The 23,712-nt window shown below is 52.2% G+C and overlaps 1 protein-coding gene across 1 annotated transcript in view; it reads right to left on the reverse strand.

The window, feature by feature from the left end:
- Positions 1-23,712, reverse strand: part of TG (thyroglobulin) — a 235,215-nt gene that overhangs the window by 189,716 nt on the left and 21,787 nt on the right. Inside the window, exons 10-20 of the mRNA XM_061438544.1 lie at positions 23,041-23,628; positions 22,557-22,796; positions 20,264-20,401; positions 19,578-19,655; positions 18,918-19,030; positions 16,607-16,709; positions 15,372-15,572; positions 11,455-11,667; positions 10,026-10,180; positions 8,577-8,733; positions 6,371-6,595 (exon numbers count right to left, since the gene is read on the reverse strand). Coding sequence (XP_061294528.1) covers positions 6,371-6,595; positions 8,577-8,733; positions 10,026-10,180; positions 11,455-11,667; positions 15,372-15,572; positions 16,607-16,709; positions 18,918-19,030; positions 19,578-19,655; positions 20,264-20,401; positions 22,557-22,796; positions 23,041-23,628 — 2,211 coding nt within the window. The remainder of the gene's footprint in view (positions 1-6,370; positions 6,596-8,576; positions 8,734-10,025; positions 10,181-11,454; positions 11,668-15,371; positions 15,573-16,606; positions 16,710-18,917; positions 19,031-19,577; positions 19,656-20,263; positions 20,402-22,556; positions 22,797-23,040; positions 23,629-23,712) is intronic.

Below are 23,712 nucleotides of genomic sequence, written 5' to 3' on the forward strand. Positions count from 1 at the left end.
CTCTCGGGGCCTCTGTCCCTCTGACTCTAACACTCGCAGCCCTTCTTACTGTGCTTCCTCCAACAGGATACGAGCTGGGAAACAGAAACCCAAACTGGACAGACGCCCGTCTCATAAAGGTTCTAAGTTGGCATCCAAGAGCTCTGTTCTCCGGCAAGGGTATGAACTTGGCCACACTGATTCGGACAGCTCAGACAAGGGATGGCAGAAAGAGGTTCCCTCTTGCCTTTTTTCTTGGTTCAGGGTTGGGCTCCTGAGAGTTGGTCAAGTAACTTCCAGAAGAAGTGAGCTGTTACTCAGGGATCAAAAGCATGCCTGCTCTTGGGCTCACTGTCTTGGTGTCTGGTGCTTCTCTGTGTACCTACTGCATGTACATCACCTCAGCACATACGGGAGTTTGCATGTTACCCCCATTTCACAGATGAGAAAGCCGAGCCTCCGGACATTCATGCATGATGCCCCTTTGCCCGCTGCAAAGGGCAGTGGGGAAGTAAAGTCATAGAATATGCCAAGCACGGCACCAGGTGTGTCACCAGCACCACCTTTCACAGTCACCACCTTATGGAAAAGGTATCAGTGCCATTTTAGTCTGGAGAAAACTGATGTTCAAGGTCAAGTTCAACCAGGCAGCGAGGAGATACGAGTGGGATTGCAGTCCCATTCTCACCAAACCAAAGCCTTTTCTCCACCCACCAATTCAACCACCTTCTTTTGACGAAGAAATGAAGCCCATACATGTGGGACCAGCTAGAACGGAGCCCGCGTGGATCTGACAGCTACTCTCCTGCGTATGCATATGCGTGTAGTGTTTCTGAGTAAATCAGAAACCCAGGCCCATCTTGGAAACAGAACCGTGTGTTTTCCGGCCTGCCCGGCACCATGCACACCCTCGCTCAGACTGGAGTTTCGTTACTTCTATGAGTCACATTGTTGATCATCTCTAGTATTTTTACCTCCGTGCTGGGGCATTTTTTTTTTTTTTTAAAGCAGTCTCCAAGTTCATTGCTGAAGGAAAACAAAACCTGTGCAGCAAGCCTGAATTGCTGCCTCCGAACCCCGGGTGCAGCTGAAGAGGCAGAGAAATGAAAGCTGAGATCTTTGCTGCCGTAAACTTAAGGGCTCTCAACCACGCACAAGGAAGCCGTGTTGTGTTTCTCTCCATCTCTGACGTCAAGTGTCCTTTCCACCCAAACAAACCCTTGTAAACATCACGGTGAGCCTCCTGCTCTAGCAGGTAGGTCCTCTTCACAGAAACAATTGGGTGTTTATCCTTCAGCTAAATCCCCTCATGGAACTTACTGGAAAACCCCTGAAGCCTCAGTTCCCTCCTCTGTAAAATGAGGCCATTTGGCCCGAGTTTGTGAGTTTTGCAAAGCTTTGGGGTTATGCCATCCTTCCTGCCAACCGGATCCCAGGGTCCCCAAATCAGGCAGCTACATTCGTGCTGAAGAAAATTACTTGAGGACAGGGAACAGTCCTTCCCTCCTTAGCCCGCTTTGCTCAAGCCCACCCCTGGCCTGGCCCTGTCACTCTCCAATTTAAAATTCCCCTAATGTGACCCCACCAGACCAAGCCCCTTGCTGTGCCCCCAGGCACCTCCAAGCTGGTCCCCGCCGACCATTCCAGCTCCATCTTTTGCCACATTCCCCACACCCACATTCTCCAACCGCACGAACCATGCGCTGCTACTGCCGCTAAGTCGCTTCAGTCGTGTTCGACTCTGTGTGTGCACTGGCCCCATAAAATCCACAGCACTTCCTAACTGCCTGTTTTTGCACTAATCTCCATTTCTGGAGTGTCCATCACTTTAGCAGCCTCAACACAGGGGCGCACACACACATACACACACATACATACACACCACTGCTTGTCTGCTCTTATCCAAGCAGCAATTTCTACTCACCAGCCTTTGCTAGCTCGGTAAGCCTTCTCTGACTGCCCTGACCATGATGCAAAAGGCTTTTCACATGATATTTTAGCTGTCTTTTCACTTAACCTCGCCTCAGCTAGACTGTGAGCTCTTTGAAAATAAGGCTATGACTTTTGGTTCCCTGAGTATTTCACATTATGTGTTTGACACATAATTGCATTTTGAAAGTTTGGATGGGATAGATGGAAAGATGGATGGATGGAAGGATTAATGGAAGGATGGACGGATGGATAGAGAGATGGAAGGAAGGAAGAAGGAGGGAGGAAGAAAGAGGAAGGAAGAAAGGAAAGGAGGAAGGGGGGAAGGAAACAAGACGCAATTTGTTACTTTAGGAAAAAATCCGTAGAGAACTAGCTCTATAATAAGAACTTGCAGTGAATGAGTGAGCAAATGTTGTCCAGAACGAAGATGGAAAATCCAGACAGTTTCCCTGGGATTCTCCTTAACGGGCCAATTTGGCATGAAGGCTGCCCGCAGGTAATTCCGAGGGAAAGCCATTTGGCTGGCCTTGAGGCAAGAGGGTGAACGTAACTGACCCCATGGGTGTTGCAAACAAAGCCTCCCGCTCCTGCAGCAGGTACTGCGTAGGTCAAGACGGCCCTGCCTGGGGAGTCACGGGAGGCAGATACTCCCACTGGTCCCCCTGAGTCACTGCCCTCCCAGGGGACCATCCAGATTAACCCCCCAAGACGGCACACAGAAACCCTGCCTCATCTCCACAGGACAATGCTCTGCTTGTAGCCTCACAGCTGTGTTCCAGATGCACTTCAGAAGGGAAAAGAGTCAATTAGAACAGAAACAAGGATCAGAGGGCATGATTTCACCAAGAGCCCTTGTTGAGAAGGGAGACTTGTGAATCTGAGGACAGAACAAAGATTTTGGAACCAGCACAGCTGAGTTGAAATCTCACGTAGCCAACTGACAACAAAACCATCTGCTGAAGTTTCACTATGTGTGAATAGACGTGCTTTGTGTCGATTATATTCTGCTATGCAAATTGCAGCCCCCCACCATGAAATAGATATTACTGTCCCTGGTTTCCAGATGATTCCTAGTGAAGATGGGCAGTGTCCCAAGAACTCACACTGCGAAAGTGGTAGAACCATGGCTTGAACCCAGATCTGACTTCCAAGACTTCCAGCTTCCTGACACTGTCAATTGTACTCCCCCCACTGCTTTGTCCATCCCATGGGATTAGACTCTCTGGACCAGAAACTCAGTAGAGGATGGATGTTATCACGGATACTGGAGAAAACCCAGGGCTTTTGGTACTGCTTTTGTGAATTCCACTCTGGACCTTTCTGAGCATTTGGAGTAAGGGGTGGGGATGAATGGTGTGCTCAACAATTCCTTGTGAATCAGTAAAAAGCTGCCGCAGTTGACAAACAGAATGTAGGTTTATGTAGAGCTAGGATGGGCGGACTGCAGCCTTTGGGCCAAATACTGCTCACCTGCTGTTTGGCAAATGAACTTTTACTTAGAACACAGCGTTTTTCTCCCCACTATGGATGACTTGAGTCCTCGAGACAGAAAGAGAATGGTTTGCAAATCCTAAAAGACTTGCTTTGGCTCTTTACAGAGAAAGGTGGCCACCTCCTGGAGCAATTGCAGCCCCGCCAGACCTTTCTCTCGGCCCCTTCCCCAGGCCTACCCTGGGGCTCCCACTCTCTGGAGCCTGGTCACCCCAGGCCAGGTTCTGATTCCCGGTCCCTCACTGCTCAACACCCACCAGGAAAGTCTGCCTGCCCTCCTGGTTCAGCTTTTCCTCCCATCTACTACTTGAGCAGGACTTTCTGTCCTGGGAGACAGGAAATGCTCATCTAACCATCACTCAAGGTCCCTAGAGAAAACCCAGGCCCAGATTCCAGGCCACCCCCTTTATTTTACAAGGAAATGGGGAACTGGCACTTGACAGGCCCCTCTCGCCATCTCCTGTTGCCCCACCTCTTGGCTGCATGTTCCAGAGGGGGCACCCGAGGTCACTGAGCCTCAGAGGGGGCTCTCAGACCCCCTTATCAACACCACCTGGGGTGATCCTAAAAACACCCTCCTCCCAACACACACACACACACGCTGTCTCTCTCACACATACACACACTCTCACACATACACATACACAACACACTCATACAGACACACATTCAGACATACACTCACACACACACCCCCATATGTACACACTCTCACACACGCACACACACATTCATACATGTAAACACGTATACACAGACTCACACACTCTCTCACACACACATATACACACTCACACACATTATCTCACACATACACACACTCACAATATGTATAATCAGATGTACACACACACACACATACACACCCTCACACACACTCGAGTCTTTTCTTGGCAGTGGAGCCCAGGGCCCTTCACAGTGAGTCTGAGGACCCAGTGCCAGGTGCTGCAGAGACCCCCACTGCAGTGACCCTGCTTCACCTACCCTAGGGGGTGGCACCATCCACACCTGCTTCTGCTTCTTGTTCTCTTTGTTTGGGCAGCTCTTCCAGGTGGAAGGATCATGAGGGCTGGTCCCGGAGGACCTAGGGTGACTCATCCACAGAGAACCAAACCCCTTCTTTGAGTCAGCCCTGCTCTAGGCACTGCAGACCCATGGCCTCCCCTCATCTGGCCTCCACCCCTTCACCTGTCCAGTGGGGGGATGACCTGCCACTGGGGGCAACTGTGATGGCTGAGTATTGGCGACGATGCCTTGTCAACTGCAAGATCCTCTGTAAACACTAGCAAGAAGCATTGTCTCTGGTTTCTGTGCTGAGTTAGCAGCATGTGATATCTAGTGTGGAGCTTAGAACTTGGCATGGATTTCACGAGAGGAGAGGCCTTGTAGCTTTTGTGTGGCAACCAATATCAATAGTGGAAAAATAAATAACTGAGAAACATCTTCTCTCTCTTCAGCTCCATAAAAAAGCTTCTGTGTCTCACGTCATGTGGGAGGCAGCTTCTCACTGTGAGACCCTGGAAGCTTCGGTAGCAGATGGAACAATGGCCCCCAAAGAGGTCCACGTCCTAGTCCCTGGAAACTGTAAACACGTGAGGTCACGTGGCAAAGGGAGTCCAAGGTTGCAGATGGAAATAAGGTCGCTAGTCAACTGGCCTTAAAGAGGGAGAGTGTGCTGAATTATCCAGCTGTGTGTAGTCACACATACAGCTGATTCACTTTGTTGTACAGCAGAAACTAGCACAACTCTACAAAGCAATTACACGCCAATAAAATAAACTAAAAAATAAATTTAAAGAAAAGAAATGAAAGAATGGACTTCCCCAGTCTTACAGTGGATAGGAATTCACCTGCTAACACGGGGACATGGGTTCGATCCTTGGTCCGGGAAGATTCCACATGCCAAGGAGCAACTAAGCCCGTGAGCCACGACTGCTGAAGGCTGTCTGTCCCAGAGCCCACGCTGCACAAGAGAAGCCGCCATAGCGAGAAGCCTGCATGCCGCAAGGAAGAGCCGCCCTCACCCGAGCAACCAGAGAAAGCCCACCTGCAGCAACAAAGACCCAGCACAACCAAAGATAAATAAATAGATAGATAAAAAAAGTAAACAACCATTACTTTGAAACAAAAAAAAGAAGAAGAAGCGAGAGAAGCGTCCAAGGGAGCTGTGATGGCAGATGAACGGCCTGAGAACTACAGCACTTCCAGCTTTGAAGATGAAAGAAGGAAGCCAAGGGCCGAGAAACATGGGCACTTTCTAGAAGCTGGAAAAAAACGCAGGAAACTGATTCCCTTCCAGGGCCTCTGGCAGGAATGCAGCCAGACAGCACCCGGATTTGGCCCATGTGAGAATTCAAACCCACAGAACAGAAACATATAAGCAGGTGTGGTTTTAAACCCGATGCTTGCAGCCACGTGTTATAGCAGTGACAGGAAACGCACAGAGCTTCCATTCAGGGAGCCGGCAGGCACGGGTTAGTGAGGGTGCTTCCAAGGCTGCTCGTGTGTCAGGCCAAAAACGGCCCCGTGACCTCCACCAGGACTCACTGCCCCTGAGCCTCCATGCCCTGGGCTGATTGCTGGCCACCCGGGGATGGTGGTGAGAAAGGTACTGCTGTAACCAGACTGGGATAAGTGACAGAGCATGCGCAGGGTGGACGCCGGCCTTCTCCACAAACGCAGTGCAGCCCAGGCTACGGGTCTGTGCTTGGCAAGGGCGAAGAGGACGGATAACCCCAAACACGGGGCTGCTTCCTTCTGCCATGCTGCTCCCAGTTTTAGCTACTACCTGGTGGGCGATAACTACATGCCCACACTCACAGCTAGACATCTGAAACGCTTCCACTGAACAAATAAATGAAGGGTTCCTCACTCTGCATGTCAGAATAACCTCCGTCAGAGCTCTGTGGCCATCCCCCCAACTGGCACGGCCCAGTAACAGTGGTCCAGGGAGACAGGAGGCACCTACCACACCCCAGTGCATCCTGACTGGCATCGCTGGCGGCCACGACTCGGCCGAATCCTTCCAGGCACCCAAACTGTGTCCTGGGAGAGGTGCCAAAGCGGTCCCCTTGGAGGAAGCGGATGGAGGTGTCTGCTGAGAATGTCTTGGAATCCAGATGAAGCTGGAATGTTCCGCTCTGGATCAGACCTGCAAAGCGCCCAGCGAGATACTTGCCTGCCAAGGCCTCCTCTGCAAGACAAGAGGAGACAGGGGTGTCACCTCACTGTTCCTGCTGGGGTCGGTCCAGGTGCAGAGCTTCCGGAATGTCCATGTTGAAAGGAGACACAGGCCTTACCCCGTGTCTCAATTTACAGACAGAGAAACTGAGGTTCAGAGAAGAGGCTTCATTGACCCAAAGTCACACAGAATCAGAAGCGCGTATAGGGCTCCAATCCAGGTCTCCAGCTCATGCTAAAGTCACACAGAATCAGAAGCTCGTATAGGACTCCAATCCAGGTCTCCAGCTCGTGCTATTTCTGCGACAGCAGTGTGTCCTTCAGTGCTTCCCCGGTGGTGCTAATGGGACAAAACCTGCCTGCCAATGCAGGAGGCGTGAGACTTAAGGGTTCCATCCCCGGGTTGGAAAGATCTCCTGGAGGATGGAATGGCAACCCACTCTAGTATCCCTGCCCAGAGAATCCCATGGACAGAGGAGCCTGGTGGGCTACAGTCCACAGGGTCGCAAATAATCAGACATGACTGAAGTGACTTTGCAAGCACGCATGCAATGTGACCCTCGCTGGTAGAGAATATCAGGATCCCAGTCACTCATCTAATGTGCATTATCCAGGTATACAGCTGTCTCAGCCTTTGCCAAGCCACCATCTCTGAGCCTCAGTTTCCCCATCTGAAAAATGGGCTGGGAAGTCCCCTTTTAAGGTTGGTGGGGATTACAAGACAGGACATGATGGGGCCACTCAAAGGGAAAGTGGAGCCTCCACCTCAACGTTCAGCTTGAAGCTGGCAACGTTCCAGCTGTGGAACTACGAGGGTTTCCTAGGAAGGAAGCAGGTGGGCAAGCCCCACACCTGGAGCTGGAACACCCCAGCATGCAACAAACGTCCCCGCCACGACGACTATTGTGAAGGAAGCCCCAGGCTGTGGATGCCAGGAATAAACATCACATCCATCTGCAGCTTCAAACACACCCAAATTGTGCAGCCTGTTGCCAGAGAACAACAAAAAGGGGCTCTTAATTCATAATGCTGGGGTTTCTCTGGCAGCTCAGCGGTAAATAATCCGCCTACCAATGCAGAGACGTAAGAGATGTAGGTTCAATCCCTGGGTCGGGAAGATCCCCTGGAGAAGGACATGGCAACCCACTCCAGTATTCTTCCTGGAGAATCCCATGGACAAAGGAGTCTGGAAGGCTACAGTCCACAGGGTCACAAATGAGTCTGACATGACTTATAGACTAAATAACAACAACACAATTCATAATGCTATGGGGAGAAGTGGTATTAATAATTACTGTCACAAGCACTGCAGAATGGCTGATATACAGCCTGCCTCCTGGGTTACATTCTGGTCTCTTCTTCGACTTCTCCCTCATAGAGCAGCGGTCAAGCTCCACCCAGGCCTGACCCTGGGTGTTTGGCCCCAAGATAGTGCAGGAGAAATAGGAGAAATTCTCACCATCTAGTCAGAAGACCATGGGTTGTGTCCCACCCTGGCTCAGAATAACAATCATAAAGTCCATGCTACTCCCTCTTAAGTCTTTCTATTCTCAATTCATCCATACCATCACTGCGCAGTTCCAAATAGTGTACTGATGGATGTAAACAATGTCAGTGGTCTGAGAAGTTCTCTGATTGGAAGTAGAATGAGCAAAAATTATAAACCAACAAGGACTCCCTCACCCTACCTCATTGTCCCCTTCCTCACATGTGTCTTCCTTCTCTGTGCCCAGAAAACCAAGAGAAGAATTAGAAAACATTCTCAAAAGCAGTCAGAGGGTATTATTATATTTAGCACTAGTCAGCTATGGGCCAGAACTCTATTGCTTTTTATAAACTTCTCAGTAACCAGCTCCACCCACAGGCCAGGCATGTGATGGGCTCTCTGGCCCCACAGGGAGGCGCTGGGGCCGCACTGGCTCCATCCAACGGACGGGGACACTGAGACCCAAGGAGTCTGCTTGGTCTCAGGGCAGCAGTGTAAGAAAACATACCAACGTCCTGCAGGTCTGGGAGAGAGGCGGGGGGCGCGTCCACAAGCTGCAGTTTCCACGTGATGTTGACTCCTAACCGCTCCCTGCTCAGACACTCCACCTTCACCGAGGAGTCGTCACACACGGGGATGGAGACAGGGGTTCCCGCCGTCTTCACCTGCACGGAGATGCAGACGGGAGTTCAGGAACATGAAGCCGGGAGCCAGCTTTGCCGAGCCTACTCCGGGCACCGAAACTGGCTTATCTTACTGTTGGAGGAGGTCCCAGAGAGAACAAGACTGACCCTTGACCTGGGAGCTGGCCCCGGGGCGATCGGAACTCCTGGGCCCTCCCCTGTCCTTCGAAAGGCTGCTCTGCACCCCCACCACCTCGTGGGAGCCATTTGGGAGGGCGCAGCCTTGAGAGAGCCGGAAACTGAGGTTCTGGGTCCAGAGAGGTTGAATCACCTGCCTTGGTGACACAGCTTGTAGACAGAGGTGTTAAGTGGCGTTAAGAGCCAACGTACATGGGGAAAGGATTGAAAAACAATAGATACATGTATATGTGAAAATAAGATAGACTACAAAAAATACACTTAGAAAAAAATGTAAAGATTCTCAGAAAATAATAAAAAGGGCACACGTGTGTACACACACACAGAGATAAAGAAAGCTCAGACACTCCAAATTCATGGGGCCATAATTCACTGGAGAAACAATTTCTGCCGACTGCCCAAGTCCTCACAAGACCCACACCCAGCAGGACACGACCCTCCCTCCCGGGAAGCACCCACTGGCTCCTCCAGTGTGACCACGCAGCCTGGCTTCTTGCTCCACCTAAGCACGCTCCACAGTGCCCGCTGACCATCTGCAGGGTAGGGTGGGAGGATGGATGGTGGTAGGGCCCGGTTAACTCGAGGGCAGCACCAGGCAGGGCCGGGGATCCACACGAGCCTCTCTGTGCACTCTTTGCATCATGCTCTTTCAAAAGCAACCGCCAGGAGCTTCTATGTGGAGTCCTGGGGGTGTCAGTTTATCAGAAGCTGGGGCGTCAGAGGTGAATGAGAAGGTGAATGAGAAGGTGCTGTGTAAAAGCAGGGGATTCTGTGGCTCTACCATTTCTCAGTTGTGTGACTGCCCAACTATTTTAACTCATCACAAAATGGTAATAATAATAGGGTCCCCGTGAGGTCTGCATTAGCTATGCCATGCCAAGGGGTGCAGAGTGCCTGGCACAGTCTAAGTGCTTGGCACACATTTGGAGTGGCATCTGTGTGCAGACAGAATGGCCAGTGAGATGGGTACCAATCCCACCTCTACCTCTGTGTCATTAGTCTTGTCTGAGCTGCTTTCTCATCCTGGGTCTCAGTGAGTGAAATGAATGAGGGTTGAACTGCAGGTTCATTTGAGCCCTGAGGTTCTCTGCCCAAAGACCCTGAGCTCAGTCCGAGCCCCGCTTGTGGGCACATACCTGGATCTGACAGAAGCCACGGGCCGTGAGCTCGTCTAACAGGAAGACCTGGAACGCCAGCAGCAAGCCTGAGTAGTCGGCACTGCACACCTTGCCCAGAGGGAGCAGGAGCTGGAACTGCGCTTGGGTCTGGAGAGTCTGCCAGAACTGGGGCCCTGCGAGCGAGCACCAGAGGTCAGCAGACAAGGGCAAAGAGCTATGGGGCTCTTTTGTTTTTTTTTTCTCTGCAAAACGAACCCTTCTTCATTTTACTTGGAGTTCACAAGTGCTGCCATCTTGCATTGTCAGCCTCTGGGTCTAGCTACTTTCCAGCACGCCAGCTTGTCTCTGAAATCACTTAGCACCCTCACAGCAAGCTCAGTCCTGCCTCAGCCTCTAAACCCAGGCTGAGGTCCTGGACATTCTTCTTGGAAAATCTTCCATAATACCTTGCACTCAAACAGGGCCATGACACCTGCTTTGGCCAGTTGAGAGTAGATACCGCAGCCTATGTGCAAGACTGAAGTTGTGCAGTGTGCAACCTGCACAAACGTACACAGGAAGCCTGCACTCCATTTTAGGAGTTCAGGACCCACGCCTCTCTTCCCCCAAGTCCCTCACTCACAACAAGTCTAGCTCTGATTTCCAGCTACTCAGTCACCATCAGGGGGACAAGTCACTTATTTGTCCAAATCACATTCTGAACTTTTTTCTGGATAGCATTCTCTATTTCAGAATGCTTTGTGACAAATTTGTGTCCTTTGCCCCCCTGCCAGCCACCCAGAGCCTTGTGACAGTCAGTCCCAGAATCTGGGTCTCTCTCCTGAATGCCCCTCCTGTTGCCCTGTGCTGACCCCTGCCCTGCCTGGCTGTGAGTAAGTACAGCCAGCCTTTGCCTAGGCGGACACAGTCAGAGTTTTGTGTCACGTCACAGCCACGAACATGTCAAAGTGGGTTCGCTGTGAGAGCAGGAGAAAGGAGCTGCCCGTATTTAAATACGGCCCAGGTCCACAGTGATCAGAACAGACGCCATAGCCTGGAGCTACAGACGGACTGAGCGGAGGCGGGGAGGGGAGAGGCTGGTGTGGCAGTGTCACTGTGACCCCAGAAGCCAGATCAGCAACTCTGAGCTTGTCGGCATCATAGTAACCAACATGGCCACTGAAGCATCTACACCTTGAGAATAGTCCTGTATCCAGGACTTCCCATGGGAGCCAGAAACAGTGGAATGTGTCTCAGGGAGCAGATTGCTCCAGAGAAGCCACAAATGAAGCTTTGCCCCAGGGGCCTGGGAAGCACACTTGATCATTCTAGAAGACAATGCTGCATTGAGTGCTCTGTCCTGCTCTGATGCCACACGCTACCCTCAGGTGGGGAAAATGAAGGCCTCCGCCCCAAGCCCTGGGGGTGGGGAGCGGGACTCCGGGCAGACCTTTCTGGGGCCACTCACGTTGGCAGGCGTGGGGCTGGGGCGGCCGGGACTCCCAGCGTCTCCTCTGCACGCTGCAGAGCAGTGGCTCCGGTGGGAAGGCACTCCGGTAGCCCTGGCTGCACCGTAGCTGGCACCGCTGCCCGGCGGCCGCGCCCAGGCCTGAGGCGTGTTCACACAGGATAGCCCCACCAGCCACGTCTGCCACGCTGAAGGGCAGCGGGCACTGCGGACCTGGGGGGAGGAAAGGGGCGGCTGTGGGCACCTACCCGGCACCAATGCTGAGCGCCTCCACCTCCCATTTCTGCTCATGAGCATGGCCCCCCTCACCCTCCCTTCCCTCAGGCCAGCCTGGGCCTGCCCGCTCCCTCTCCACCCTCCTGTTGGCTAATCCCATCCTCTCATTTTAACAGACACCCCTGGATCAGGGAAAATCCCCTGGAGAAAGGAACACTACCCACCCCAGTATTCTTGCCTGGAGAACTCTACAGACAGAGGAGACGGGCGGGCTACTGTCCATGGGGTCACAAAGAGTCAGACACGATGGAATGACTAACACTTTGATAGCACTTTTGAGCAGAAAAGGAAATGGCAACCCACTCCAGTATTTTTGCCTGGAAAATCCCATGGACAGAGGAGCCTGACAGGCTACAGTTCATGGGGTCACAAAGAGTCAGACACGACTGAGCGACTTCACTTCAACTTCAACTTCACTTTGAGCAGAGATGACTCTCACATCTTCAACTCAGGCCCTCTGGAGCACCTTCTCATCTCTAAGTCCAGTTCTCACCCAGTCTCCTCCACCTCAGAGCCAACAGGGCCAGGCTCAGCGTCTGCTGCCCATGTCTTCCCACGCCTGCTCCAGCTTCAGCAACCCCAGCTTGAAGCCTGGTGCCTTTAGCCAGAAACATGGCAGCCAACCCAGAGGGTCCCACTGCCTCTGCCCACCAGCTCAGCTGTGGCTCACAGCTTCTTGACTTCTCTTCATCCCCACCGTATATCCTTTATTTAGACATGCGTCATCTTCTCCCTGAACGGCCACTGAAGCTTCCTCACAGCTCCGTGTGTTCGGGCCTCACCCCCTGCCCTCTGCTTCCATGTTCAATCCACTCCCCCCGCCAGCAGAGAAATGTATGGAGCTGGACTCAGTTCTCAAGTCTCCCGAGTGCCTGCTGGCCTGACTTCCTCTCTGCTCTGGTCTCCTCTCCAGCCTCGCTTTGCCCCAGGGCAGAGTTGCTATTTCCCAACCATATGCATTGTACAGCCTATGTCCTTCCTTTTTCTATCTGCTTATCTGCCTAGAAGATTTCTTTTTGGGTCGTCAGTTATCAGCTCAACCCCTTTAACTTTCTAACACTTTTCACAGTTCTTCCAGGCTTGCTTTAGCCACCTTTATCCAAGCCCTCAGGCCTCCTGGAGTAGACTGCCTTGTGATCAATTATACAAGACTATCTGCATTCCAGGCTCCCCGCTGGACTGAGCCACAGAAGGGGAGAGGACATCTCTCTTCTGTTTACCCAGGGCCCAAGGCTGACCTGGACCACAAGCTCCAGGAGTGTGTGTTAAATCAATAGATGAATGAGTAAATTAAAAAACAGACATGGTCAGTGACAATTTCATACCTGGCTAAAGATAGTTAATTATCTGACTCTAGAGCACAGCCTTGCTGCCTGTATATATCTGGCTTTAAAGCTTGCAAGCCTCACATGACTCAAGGTTACTTGGGGTCCTCAGATGGAGAATGACTCACTTGGATCTTCAGGGTGCAGCCTGGGCCCCTGTCTAATAAGGACAATGGCCTCTGGACAAGATTGTGTGCTGACATTTGCAGTGGGCTCATGGAGTTGGCTCTTAGCCACCAGGCTAAGCAGTTTACAGAGACTGTTTGAATTAACCCTAACAATGGTGATAAGAAATAGCTATGATTCCCCCTCCCCATGCCCACAAGTTACAGATTGGGAACTTGAGATTAAGGGACTCGTCCAGGGTTACCCAGCAAGGGTGCTGGCAGAGCTGACACTTGGGTCTATCTGTTTGACCCCGTCATCTGAGCTTTCTCCCCAGACTCTGTAGCAAGTCAGCAGGAAGAAGCTTTGGGGAACTCAAAGTGCTTGCTGTTCCACTTGCTAGCTGGGTGGCTTTCAACACGTTAATGACCCTCTGTGAGTCCCAGTTTTGCCATCTATAAAATGGAGAGTAGGACTCTTCTATCTATTTACCTGCATCCCTCGGGGAGCAAAAATGGGGCATATGATGTGACAAGCACGTTTTAGTAGGTGAATCTCTGCACAGGTGAGCTACGATCACGGAATCCTGGCAGGGCCAAGACACAGGGGGTCTTTCAGACCCCAGAAGAGCTATGCTCCCAGACCTGTTCCTGCAGGACACTCAGCAGTCTGTTCCTTGGGTCCCGACAGTGCGGACCATTCTTCGATGTCCTGTAAGTTCAATGTGTCTGACGCTAAGGCTGACACTCGTTGCTCTCGGCAACACCCGGCAGGGGGCTCTTCTCATAAACACCCATCGAGCACCTGCTATGTTCCCTGCGTGGTGGCAGTGGCTGAGGGTCTTGAACAGAACCCATAGAGACTGGGAGACTCAAGGTCTTGGGAGAAAAGGCGTGTAGTGAGAGCCCTGGGCACGCACCGCAGGTTTGAGGAAGGAGACAGAGCCCTGTGAAGAGAGCATTGACTCTTCCTTCCCACCCTTCTTTTGAAGACTCCCCTCTCTCTTTACAAATATAAATATCACTCTACAAATGTAAAAATTCTCTTTACACATAGAAATCACTAGACTGAATTAAATGTGTCTGCAGTTCCAAAATGTTGCCTAGAGACTGCAAATGTTAAAAATAATAATAATAATAATAAGGCAACAAAACAGTAAGAACAACAGAAGAAAGGCAACTGCCATAAAATTAGTCGTTTTGTGCAGCATTTCTCAACCATGCCAGACCCAACATCCCAACTTGTAATAAATATTTTGCAATGTCTTCATTTACTGCTCTGAAACAGAAGTCACAGATAATGTAACCTACTTGTGCACACACATTTTAAAATGACTCCAGTGTCCTGTGACTTGAGAACAAAGGAAAAAGTAAAGGTAAGTAATTGATAATTCAATAATACGTTTAATAACTAATAATGTATTTCAATATTATATATTCATGTACAGTTCAATATTTTATACCCAAATGATCTTTTAAAGTAGAAACAAAAATAGATAAATCAACACCTCCACTGATTCCTGAAGCTCCCCGGCTGGGATGGACGCCTCTGAGGTCCCCCCACTGAGATCCTGCCGTCTGGACCCTCCTCCCCACTTGAGGATGGGGAGACCAAAACCTGGCACCCCCCAGGAGGCCAGCACCCAAGCTTCACTGGCTCGGGAGATTGCCACAAGGGCTCGCCTTGGTTTGAGCTCCTGAATATTCACTGGAAGGGAGATTGCCACAAGGGCTCGCCTTGGTTTGAGCTCCTGAATATTCACTGGAAGGGCTGATGCTGAAGCTGAAGCTCCAATACTTTGGCCACCTGATGCGAAGAACTGACTCACTGGAAAAGACCCTGATTCTGGGAAAGACTGAAGGCAGGAGGAGAAGGGGACGACAGAGGATGAGACGGTTGGATGGCATCACTGACTCAGTGGACATGAGTTTGAGTAAACTCCAGGAGTTGGCGATGGACAGGGAAGCCTGCTGTGCTGCAGTCCATGGGGTTGCAAAGAGTCGGACACCACTGAGTGACTGAACTGAACTGAACTGAGACAGAGTTTCAACGTCACGGGGTCAACTGCAATCCCTCATGCAGATCCCTTGTCTCCCCTCCTTCCCTCACTGTCCTGACACCTTTGGTGACCCCTTCACCCCAGCCAGGGCCAAGGAAGGGATGACAGGACACCCACCAGCCCGGGGGCCACTCTGGGGCATCACCACTTACTCTCACAGGCCGGCTGGCTCCCGGCCACGTGGGTCCCGGGTACCTCCTCTCCGCTGCCCAGGACGCACCAGCAGCTGCCCTGGGCCAGGTCGCACTGCACTGGGGAGAAGCCTCCATCCTCTGCCCTGCAGGCCGGGCTGTAGCCAGGGCTGGTTCTCCTGGAGGGGACTCCACTCTGGAGCACTTCACAGAGGCTCGGGCCTTGATGCAAAGACAAGCCACATGTGTTCTCTGCCTGCGTGGCTGTCACAGCCCTTGTCACCACCCACCACCCACTGCCACCTGCCTACAGGGCCCCTGGGGTCTGGGGTGGCCTCCCTACTAGGGTGTTGCACTCAGACACTCGGCTTTGTACTCCCCTCTCCACTCCATGCACGTGCACACACACACACACACACACACATTGCCTGTCTTCAAGGAGCTTAGAATCTTAGAGGATACTTGACAAGTAAGTGAGCAACTGCAGTTGAGATGCTAAGGATGATAATGGGGTGTGCAGGGCAGTTTACGAGCCCATAGGGCGGCACTGAGCTCTGCTGGGAAAGACAGAGAGGCCTGCAAGCCTTCCTTGAGGGACTGATGGGTGGACGGAGTAAGAGTTAGCCAGCTAGGGTTTCGGGTTTGCAAAGGCTGCACCAGACCATAAAAGCCCAAGGAAAAGAGTGACTACCTGCTTGAAAAGCCTGATTATAGTTTACTATTCCTGGACCTGATGCTGAGATGGAGAAATAAGAGAAGCCCAGGAAGATACAGGAGCCTACACAGAGAGGTCCAGAAACCTCAGCAAGGAGCCTGGGCCTGAGGACCACAGGGAGCATCGATGGGCTCCAGGCAGAGGACAGCCGCACATGTGCCCTTTAGAGACACCGTCTTAACCTCACTGTGGAAAGCAGATTGCTCGACCAGGCTGGAGGACGAGGGGCCAGGCAGGAGCCCTGGTATCGGGGCTGCACAGCAGACTGCATGAAGGCAGCAGTGCCCACTCTAACAGAGACCAGTGCTGGTTTGTGCCTCTAGTTACCCCAAACCCTGCTATATGTATTACTCCCAAGAACCCACTGAGGTGGGGGAATCATGCCCCTATTTCACAGATGAGAAAACTGAGGCGCAGTGAGGTTAGAGGCTTTCACGGCTCTGGAATGGCCAAGCTGGGACGTAAAGCCAGCTCCTGGGGCTCCGTACCTCATGCTCACGGGGTGGGGGCTGGAGAGTGATGGGGAAGGGCCAGTACTCACACTGGGCACTGCTGTTTGTGCCAGGGGGCACGCCCTCTCCTGAGGCCGGATCCACACACCAGGTGCCAGCCTCCGATGCCTGCAGCCTGGCAAACTCTCCTGTCTGAGACAAAACCAAGGTGGTGTCACCCAGCGAAGATGCTTCTGTAAACTGATAAGTCGGGAGCCAGACATCAAGGATATTTCTCCCGAAACTACTGGCGATGGCTTTTCCAGATGTTGGGGAGGGGCTGGACGGGACTGTCCTGTTTGAGACCCTTTACGTACATTGTCTGAATTCATGGCTGTAACATCCTCATGAGACAAGAACTGCAGTGAACCCATTTTTAGAGTGGGGAAAACAGGCTCACTCAGAGAGAGAAAGTGATACAGCACCATCCAGCTGGGAGTGGCAGACCCAGGCTGGGCCCAAGCCTGCCCAGCCCCAGAGCCCAGCTACTGTCTTGAAAGCATCCCCCTAGTTCCGGAAACGATTTTCAACCTGCATCCCTTGGAGAAAAGGGGTCTGTAACAGAAAAGAAAGACAAGGAAGGAGGCAGTCGCCTGCCTTTGCCCAGGGCCCATCTCTCCTCGGCCAGCTGGAGATGCTGGGCAAGCTCCTCCAGTTCACTGGGGCAAGTTTCCTCATCTAAAAAGAGAGGAGATGGGACCAGATGGACCCATGCACTCCTGGTGAAGACAATGTCCTCTCTCCTGTGTGTGCAGCTGCAGGCAGAAGGGAGGCCAGTTTTTCCAAGCTCCCTGGGACCACTGAGGGTTTCCTTGAGCTTTCCGAGACCACTTGTCCGTTCTATACTCTGCCGTGCCATTTTCACAGACGGTAAACGACCATCGTAACGACACCCGATGTTTACAGAGAACATAATCAGGAGGCCCCCAGGGTGCCCTTCCGTCCCTGATGTAGGTGGAGAGCCTGCGTCCCCATTCTACTCAGCGAGACCCGGGGAAATCAGAGGAGGTGCCCCCGGGTGCACGGCTTTCAAGCCGCACAGGTAGGCTTCAAACCCAAGCAAAGGTTTGAGAAAATACGGGATTGTGAAGATCTACAACTGAGAACACACTAGCCGCTAACATGACTTCTGCTGAGGAGCCAGTCCAACACACAGCCGTCCAGTGTGGGCACTTGGCATCTTGGGTCCTGCTTCCTGGCACTTGGGTCCTTCCAGGAGCCAGCCTGGGGAACCACACGATCGGAGGTTCTCTGGGAGCTGGTCTGAATCACTTTTCCCTCGGTCAGAACTCTGCTTCCTGCCTCTCCTTCTCCACAGGTGGGCGTGCAGGCTCTGATGATGGAGCAGACTCTCATTTCAGGGGTAGGGAGCTGTCAGCCAAGACAAAAGACTAGATCTGCTAATTTCTCTACAAAACTCTTCTGTAATCAGGGTCCATGTTTATAGCACCAAACAGTATGAATAACAGTGAGGAACAGTAACAAGGAAATTCTGCTCAGTAATTTGCATTTTGTGAACCTCTGCACTGCTGATTTCATCTAACTTCCCTGGAGCCTCTGCGAGCCCAGCGGAGTGGGGGGCAGTGTTCCTATCACTCCTACTTCAGGGTACAGGGCCTGAGCCACAGGGAGTTCCATCAGCTGGTACCTGAATGGTTGGTTCCAGCAAGAAGTCTCTCTCTAAGAGCTTTCACATCAGTCACTGCCCTAAATCATGACAACCAGGGAGCTGGAGAGGGAAATATTACAGTCTTCCATTTATGTTGAGAAGCTGAACTATGATGGGCATGTTGATGTGGCCACATGGTTTAAGGAATTATGTATGTGTATATTATTCTTCAAAGAGTTTTCACTAAAGGTTATTTCCTAAAAGCCTCAAAACAGTCCTAGCGCTAGGGAAGATTAAAATGGGGCCTGATCTTAGGATAACACAAAGCCCAGAGAAGCACAGAGACGGTAAATAAATTGCCCAAGGTCATATAGCTTGGGCCTCCAGGTGGCTCAGTGTTAAAGGATCTGCCTGCCAATGCAGGACATGCAAGAGACGTGGGTTTGATACCTGGCTCAGGAAGATCCCCTGGAGGAGGAAGTGGCAACCTACTCCAGTATTCTTGCTTGGAAAATTCCACGGACAGAGAATCCTGGCGAGCTACAGTCCGTGGGGTCATAAAAGAGTTGAACACTACTGATCAGCTAAACATCACCACCACCACATAGCTTGGATCAGCCAGGGCTGGGACAAAACCCGAGGCCTAGAATTCCTTGTGAGTTTTCAATTAAAACAAGTTTATTGAAAACTAGAAAATTTGCCATCCAGAAAGTTCTGGCTTCTGGAACCTTCTTGGGCCTTCAGAGACTTACCTCTAAGCAGGTTGGGATGAACAGGTCTTTAGGAGATGGTTCTGCTTGGACACCAGCCTGTTTCCAGCTGGAAAGCAGCCCACTGGCTCTCAATCTCTCGCAGCTGGTGGGGCCTGGGTGGGGAGAGAGGGGAGCTCTCAACAGGCTGGCCGTGGGCGCTGAGGGCAGGTGGGGAGCCCAGGCTGGCCCCGAGTGTTGGAGCCATGCATCTGGGTGGGTGGAGGTGCCTTATGCAGAGAGCTGGGACCCCAGAGAAGCAGGCTGAGGGTCAGGGACAAAGACCCACGTGGGACATTTCACCTCTGAGACATAAAGTGAGCGCTTGATTACATGGGTCCAGACTCAGAAGAGAGGTTGGACTATGGACCAGACATGAGGTCGTTGTAGAAAACACAGAAATAGATGAAACTTCCCAGGAAGCAGGTGTCAGGGGGTGGACCTGGGGCTCCTTGCCCACACCCAGCTCCCTCCCTCCACCTGGGAAATGAGGAGCACCATTAGGAACTACAACCAAGGTCAGGGAACTCTTCCAGGCCTGGGGACTTGGGGGTGTGTGGTCTGCCTGCTCTTGGGAGTTGGCCTGAAGCGCTGGCCCACGGAGCCTCCCCAGGCAGGGCGCCCGCTAGAAGGCCCGCCGGCTGGTCCAGCGGCCCCACTTACACTGTGGGATCTGCCGGGAGCGGGCGGTCAGTGAGGCGGGGACGTACTCTCCCTTCCCGTCCACACACCAGCAGTGCCCTGGAAAAAAGCCCCGGCCAGAAGTTCAGGAAGTGCCCAAGGGCCCTGCCCTGAGGGTCCTGCAATACACACTACCATACATAAAAGAGATAACAAATAAGGACTTGCTGTATAGCACAGGAAACTCTACTTAATACTCCGTAGTGGCCTATATGGGAAAAGAATCTGAAAAAGAGTGGGTTTAGGTATAATCTACTCACTTTGTTGTACAGCAGAAACTATTGTAACATAGCATTACAAATCAACCATACTCTAATCAAAATTTTAAAAATTCCTAGCAGTGCCAATAAGTTCTCTCACCCAAACCCCTACCTGTCTGCTCTCCCTAACATGGTCCACAATCAGAGGCCCTAACACCCAGAAACCCCAGCAGCTACCCACTTGATCTTCAGGCAGGTAGAAGGCTGCCACTCCCATCGTACAGATGGAACAATCAGATGGCACAAGAATTAAGGGACTTGCCACCAGCTGTGGAAGAGAGGCCTAGAGTCCATGTTGCTTTGCCCTAATAGTACAGGGCTCTTTCCTTTCTCTCTTTTTAGGGCTCTTTTCTGCACATGAAAAGGAGGGGTGTCCCTCAGCCTCCCCAGGGTGCCTGCCCGCCTCACCCGTCGCGGCATGGCACTGCACAGGCTCCCAGCCTCCGAAGGCATCACACTGTGGCAGGTACGGGCTGGACCGCACAGGGCTGGGTGCTCGTGGCGACTCGGCCAGGGTCACCAGGCGTCTCTGGTAGAAGTCAAAGGCTGGAGTCGGGAGAGAGGAAGAGAGAGGTGAGCCCTGGACGCACAAAGCCCAGGCCGAGCGGACTCTGTCCTGAGAACAGCCACCTCGTCCTTTCCCAACATAGGCGGCCTTTTGATTTCTGTAACAAACATTTCCACCCCAAAACAAGACAGAGGCTCATCGAGGAGCAGGTAGGCCCTCACCAGATTGCCCTTTAAAATTAAAATGAAAAAAATTAAAATGCCAGCTGATGGGAAGTCCCTGGCAGTCCAGTGGTTGGGACTGCCACGCTTCCACTGCAGGGGGCACAGGTTTGATCCCTGGTCAGGGAACTAAGATCCCACAAGCAACATTATGCAACCAAAGAAGTAAAAAATGTCAGCCAAGTTTGAAGGAATCACTGTTCCTCCTTCAGGAATTCTCACCTAGAGCCCATCAGGTCAAGGCAGAGTCTCCAGGCACATGTGAGAACAGTGATTGCTGATAACACTGATGGCACGTTACGGAACTGACTTTCCTCCTGTGCCCACCCCTCCTCCCTAGAGACCCCGGGACACCACTACTGGGTTCTGTGGGTCAAAGATGCTTTGCGGCCTTCAGTCTCTTTCTGGGCTGGCCTTCAATCCCCAGACTCCCCAGGCTCCAGAGGTCTGCACACCAAGAGCTTCCTCTCCTCTGGCACAGTTAGAGATGCCCCTTCTCATCTGAAGGGGTGACCAGGAAAGGGATCAACCCTGGTTGTTCTCTACAGACACTTCCTTTTTTCCCAATGGCGTCACACTTGCAAAAGCAGAGCTGGTGGCTCGGTGAAGGGGAACTTCTTTAGCCTGACTTCTGAGCAATGTGCCACCATGACATTCAGCCAATAAATTCCCATGGGGCCAACACTTCTCTCTCTTCCTCTAAATTTCCCTCCCTGACCGAAGTGGTCACCACTCAAGGGAATCAACACCTCCTCCCCTCTTTGATTACGTGACAACTTGCCCAGGCACATTTTTTAAAAAACTGGGTTCCTGCCAAAAGCAGAATCTCCAAGTCTCTGAGGAACAGAGGGGAAAAAAAAAAAGTACTTGGGGAGGGAAGGAGAGAGAAGAAGAAGAAAGAAGCAAGGAGGATGGTTAGGCATCCTTTTCCAGGTCCCCACATTCTGTCAGCGCTGTGTGAGACCCAGGATGTAAAGAGTTAGGTGGGCGTCTTGTCCTCCAGCAGAGGTGGCTGGGGAGGGGGAGGAAACAAAGATGGCTCTGGGGAGACTCTCATGTGGGGTTAGGGGAATAAAGGCAAGGGAAGCCCAATGCCAAGGGGGCAGCAGAACTGCCAGGAAGGTGAGGGCAGGGAGGCTCCAGCCTGTGGGCATAGGCGCTCTTTGTCTTGGTCCAGATGTTACAGGGGGAGCAGTGGGAGCAGGGGACAGAGGCGTGGGGGCCAAACCACCAGCATCGCATCCAGGCTCTGCTAGTTGCTGGTTGGATGAACCTGGACAAGTGACTTTACCTCCGTTTCCACTTCTGAAAAGAATCACGGATGGTGATTACAGCATCGCTCTCATGGGACTGTCAGAGGATCAGATGCAAAGATCTGGTAAAGATCTACTTAGCACAGAAAGTGCTTGGCCAGGGGTATGTGTCAAGCAATGCTGAGCTGGTCCCAGGCCAGAGCGGTGTCAGCCTTCTGAGCATAGGTCTCTGCCATGAGCAGGGACCAAGTGGTGCTTTTTGGAGTTAACTACCTGGATTAGATTTGATCACATGAGGAAGGTGCCTAAACCCAGAGCGTGTTTCCTCAGTTTAGGAGGGCTCTTCTACTTTCCTCCTAGGAGGTGTTACTGAGTCCTTGGAAATGGAGGGAAACTTCAGAACCAGTCACAGGGGAGTAGGAGCATTCGGGGCTCACACATTTGAATAGTTTAACCCAAGTACTTGGCTTCCCAGTGGGCTACAGGCGCCATATGCAATACAAAATACAGAGCCCTGCCCCCAAGTGGCTCTGTTGGAGGACTGGGTGCCATCTTGGAGGGGTGGGAAAACTTCCAGCTTTATCACAAAAGACGTTTGTGTTCTCCGGAACTCATGGGCCGGGGGAAACCACAGCTCTAAAGATGACCAAAGAGGAACTCGTTCAAACTCTCTCTTCCGCCAAAGAGGGAACAAGAAACCAGAAGCATGGGGCACTCACTGGACTGAGCTGCCAGTCGAATGGCATAATCGCTCCCACTCAGAAACTTCTCCAAGAAAGTCTCCCGAGACGGGGAGAGCGGAGGAAAGGCCAGCTCCTCATCTGTCAGCCGGATTCCTTTGGCCGCAAGGAAACTCTCTCCCAGAGGGAAACGAGAACTGTTGGAATACGTGACAATCTCTTCTGCTTCCCTGATGAACTGCAGGACGCGAAGCTTCACTTCCTCACAAGAGCCAGGACCTGGGGAGGAAAGGCAGATGGATCCACCCACCACGTGGAGCTCACTCTGACCCCTCTGAAGTATGTACACACATCAACATACACACGCATTTCTGCCTCAGCTGTTCCCTTCGCCCCACCTCTTCCCACAACCTGGAATGTTCTTTCTGTTTCGTCTCTGCAATCGGATTCACTGCACTGACGGCATACCCACTTTGTGAGATGATTAGTAATAGCTAATGTTTATTCCACACCAGGAACTCACATGCTGGGACCTTGTTGGGCTCGTTCTGGGTTCCTTCCAGCTTCTGACCAGCCTCATCCACACACCAGCAGCTCCGGAGGTCAAAGTGCGCCAGAGGGGCACTAAAGTCTGAGTAGGGCCCTGGGTATCGGTCAAGCTGGCCGTTTAGGATCTGCCAGAAGAGGTAGGGTTCCAGAAACACGTTCCCTCCAGGTTGGATCTGGTTCCCTTCCAGCACCGACACTGGGACATCTTGGAAAGAAGAGTATCTCGCCAGCCCTGGGAAGACGCCTTGTTGGCCAGCCTCGTACAGATTTTGAATGAAGAGACGGAAGTTTCTGGAAGCTGCTTCTCTGTAGCTCATGATCTTCATCAGCAGTTCTGCTGGGGTCAGTGCCTGGCCAGCACTGTTCTGAGCCTCCCAGCGTTCATACCACTCGAAGGCCTGCTCAGGGGGCCCGTCGCATTGCACGGGGCTCCACTGCCCACTGGCACTGCACTGCGGGATGTAGACGCTGGAGAGGGCGGGCGGCGTGCTGGGATTGGAGACCAGGGTCCGCACCGTCCCGAGGAAGGCTCGCTCGGCCTGTAACTGACAGGGGCTGGGGCCTGGGGAGGAACGAAACACAGGTATTTCAGGTTAATAAGCCCCAAAGACCAAGATGCATATGTGCTAAGTCGTTTCAGCTGTGT

Source organism: Bos javanicus, chromosome 14, assembly GCF_032452875.1.
Source record: "Bos javanicus breed banteng chromosome 14, ARS-OSU_banteng_1.0, whole genome shotgun sequence".
Taxonomy (NCBI): Eukaryota; Metazoa; Chordata; class Mammalia; order Artiodactyla; family Bovidae; genus Bos; species Bos javanicus.